Source organism: Pundamilia nyererei, unplaced genomic scaffold (assembly GCF_000239375.1).
Source record: "Pundamilia nyererei isolate P.nyererei 1_Seehausen unplaced genomic scaffold, PunNye1.0 scaffold00051, whole genome shotgun sequence".
Classification (NCBI taxonomy): Eukaryota; Metazoa; Chordata; class Actinopteri; order Cichliformes; family Cichlidae; genus Pundamilia; species Pundamilia nyererei.
In genome coordinates, this window is record NW_005187452.1 from 775,116 (window position 1) to 778,523 (window position 3,408).

Sequence of the window (3,408 nt, forward strand, 5' to 3'; positions counted from 1 at the left end):
TAACAGGCAGCCAACACTGCATTTAATTTCCAACCAAGTTTAAAAACACTAACTGGCACCTGTGACAGTCCATCCTGACATTATGGAGTAGCACTGAGAAATTATAAATTCAATATAAAAGCTGTGATCATTACAAATTAGACACATTCGTCAAAATGACATTGCGCTGTTCTAAAACAATCCATGCTGCCAAAATAAATTTAATCACTTCTACAACAGTAATAGCCTGTTTTGAAGCAACCAAATGCTAATGCCTGTCTAAAATAAAATTTCTCCTGTCTGTCTAAGAGGTGAAAACATCAACTCCAGCACTTTCTCCTCAGGTTCATCACATTTCTGTCACATCCCATCTGCAAATTCACCTCGCTTTAGTTTTTAAAGCCGGTGTGCAAAGTGATCAGCGCGCTTTAGGTAAAAAAGACTAAAAGCAGTTAATTTTGTCAGCTGTGTCTTCTGGTCAGTGGAGTGCATCGCCCTCTAGTGATAGTGTAATGATGCTACAGCTGAAAACCTGCAGGTACAAAAGGAGAAAAATGGGAAATTAAAGCAAGGATGACTCTTAAAGTTGGCACACCAGCCTGCTGGACTTGCATCGAGTTAATGTGGGTCTACATGTAACTGACAGCAGAAGAAAATCTGAATCCATTTCTGAATTATGCATGTAAGAAAAGTCAGAAGTACATTATGAATAATCTTTTAAATCCATACTTAAAAATAATAATAGAAAAAATAAATAAATTTAAAAAAAAAAAAATCTCACACATAAAATCCATCTGTTTACCATCTTACCTTAGTTTTTATTTGGGAATCCCTGCCACAATCTCAGATTCAATACCACAGTGATCTGAACCACGCAGGAATTTAAAGTATCCTAAAAAAACAACAACAAAAAAAACAAAAACAGAATTTACTTCAATTTCCTAAACTGAAGAAAACACGTGAACATCTATAAACAGCACCATTTGCCCATTTTGAGTGAGGGAGTATTACTATAATTTACTGTAAGAGAAGAATTTCTCATTTACTGGTAGAGTTGTGTAAACGAGCTAGAACAATGTCAAGAAAACATTTGTAAAAGTTAAAGACGTAAAGACCCCCTTTCAGAGCATTTAATGATTATTGTTTAAAAAAAAGAAATAAATGAATAAAAAAAAAATAGAGCGAACAGGGTTTCAGCTTTGGTGTGTCATGAAGTCAGTCTGTTTTACATGTAAAATAAAGTCAAATATAGAAGTGTGTGCTCCTGATATAAATAATGTATAATTAAAAATAATACATCTGTCTTAATGAAGATCAAGTCCTTGTGATTCTGAACAAAATACTGATTCAGCTATAAGACTCCCCATTCCATTTTACAGGATTATACTGTAGTATTTTCAGTAGTGACTCCCCTTGCATAGCATGATGACTACGTGTGTTAACAGTATTAAACTGCCTCTGCTCACCATTATCACCCCAATCAGTGTTCCAGGAGTTGGCACAGAGCCAGTAGGGAGTGCCATTTTCCTCTCCCCAGCCCAGGATCTTGATGGCGTGACCACCGACAGCAGAACCAGACACATGTTGATAAACACCTGGATAAGACAGAACAAATCCATTAGAGCTCACCTAAAGTTTGTTTTTTTTAGTACAATATAGTGAAGAGACTGGGTGTGTATTCTAATAGTGTCTATTTCATACTAAGTCACATTCAAGGCACCTTAAATACTAGAATATCAAACTTCATCTAGCTGCAGTTGGAGATTTCCAGCATGAAAGCCTGTTAACTTTACACACACAAACCTCTGCAAAAGCTAAACAAAGAGGAGCTTCAGTTCAAATCAATGTTAAGAGGACACAATCCCACACTATATGCTTATGCTTCAGCCACAAAGTAAAAGTGAATTTGTGAAATGGCAGGCAGGGTGATCGTTACATGTGTGATGAGTTCATGTGTTCTTACCAGTCTTGTACAGAACAAAGTCGTCATAGACTGTAAACGCTCCCTCTACAGGGCCGTTCTTGTAGATCTCATACTGAATCTGCTGTTCGTCTGATGGCACGCTGTAAGATGTTTTACCTGCAACACACAGAGTCAAGATATGTGTGCATACAGCCTTGTTCACCAACATAAAAAAAAAAAAAATAAAATATTGCATGTAGAAGTTTATAATATGTGTAATTTAAAAAAAACAAAACAACAACAACAACCAGAAAATCAAAGTTCATCTGCACAATAGCTATTTGAATATCAGGATAAGGAGTTCCCTCAGATTTCATATAATATCCATTTGTTATAATTCAATAACAATTTGTTTTGTTACGTTGCAATTATTACTCATAATTATGCAGACTGAGACAATATTACAAACCTTATTTATGATAAATATACATTTCTTTCTGCTGCTCTTACCATAGTGCTTGTCCTGTGTATAGCTTGGTGTGTATCCAGACTCACACTGGCGGACACACTCTGGTGTGTCACCACCCTCCCCAGTGCAGGGAGGTCTGCTGCCATTCACATGGTGCTCACAGGGGGCGATGGTGTAGGGCCTGCAGCCTGCAGACACAAAGATATAGTGTCTCTACTGTAATCACACCCAACATGCGCATAACTGCATCAATCTATCAGAAACACACTCACCAATGTGGGAATCATAGAGACCCCCAGAGACCAGCCCTTCACTTGCCCAGAAGTCCCAGGCAGCTGAAGGGTAGCCACCATTACATCTAAAAAATAAAAAAAAACACACACACACAAACAAAACATTACTTACTAAAAATGAACTTATTTAAGGAAAGCGCCAAACTTTCTTTTCCTCTCTTAGCACCAATCGTATCATCTATATCTGCTGCTCTTTTCCCCAGATTAAGGTTTTTATGTCATAGTTTGGTTCATTATATAAATTTATTATCAAAGTTCAGTGATCCTGGTAAATAATTATAATCTTAATATCTTGATCTTTAATATTTTAGTGATTTCAGTTATCTGATGGGTAAGAACTGCTCACCCCATGCCACAGCTGTCACAGCAGGTCAGCAGATCCTCTGAGGAGATCTCCACATTGACCTTCCCATTGCTGTGAATGCATACACGATCAGAGATGGCCTCTGCAGCACCAAACGCCTGGACCCACAACAACAAAGACATGAAGCAGGGAAACAGATCATCGCAAAATTTGAAAAGCAAAGGTTTCATTCTTGTCCTAAGAGCTGAGCTCCATTCTCTTCCTTAATGAGGTTTTTTTTTTTTTTTTAAGTTTCTTATGCAATTTCAGATTACAGAGCTCTTGAAGAGTCTAGCTACATGTGGTGACATTGAGCAGCTTCTCACCCAGCAGGATCCACAGGAGCCCTGGTCTCTGATCTCTTTCAGAGTGGGACAGTTAGGCCACTGCTGTCTAGCATCAAATTCTTTTGGCAGCTTCA

At 37.8% G+C, this 3,408-nt stretch overlaps 1 protein-coding gene across 1 annotated transcript in view; it reads right to left on the minus strand.

Annotated features, from left to right (window-relative positions):
• Window positions 1-244: 244 nt before the first annotated feature.
• The window catches only part of ctsba (cathepsin Ba), an 8,717-nt gene continuing 5,553 nt past the window's right edge, over window positions 245-3,408 (minus strand). Inside the window, 8 exon segments of the mRNA XM_005733291.1 lie at window positions 245-511; window positions 790-871; window positions 1,446-1,574; window positions 1,943-2,059; window positions 2,393-2,539; window positions 2,624-2,709; window positions 2,991-3,106; window positions 3,314-3,403. Of these exon segments, the coding sequence (XP_005733348.1) occupies window positions 798-871; window positions 1,446-1,574; window positions 1,943-2,059; window positions 2,393-2,539; window positions 2,624-2,709; window positions 2,991-3,106; window positions 3,314-3,403 (759 nt within the window). The 3' untranslated portion in view covers window positions 245-511; window positions 790-797.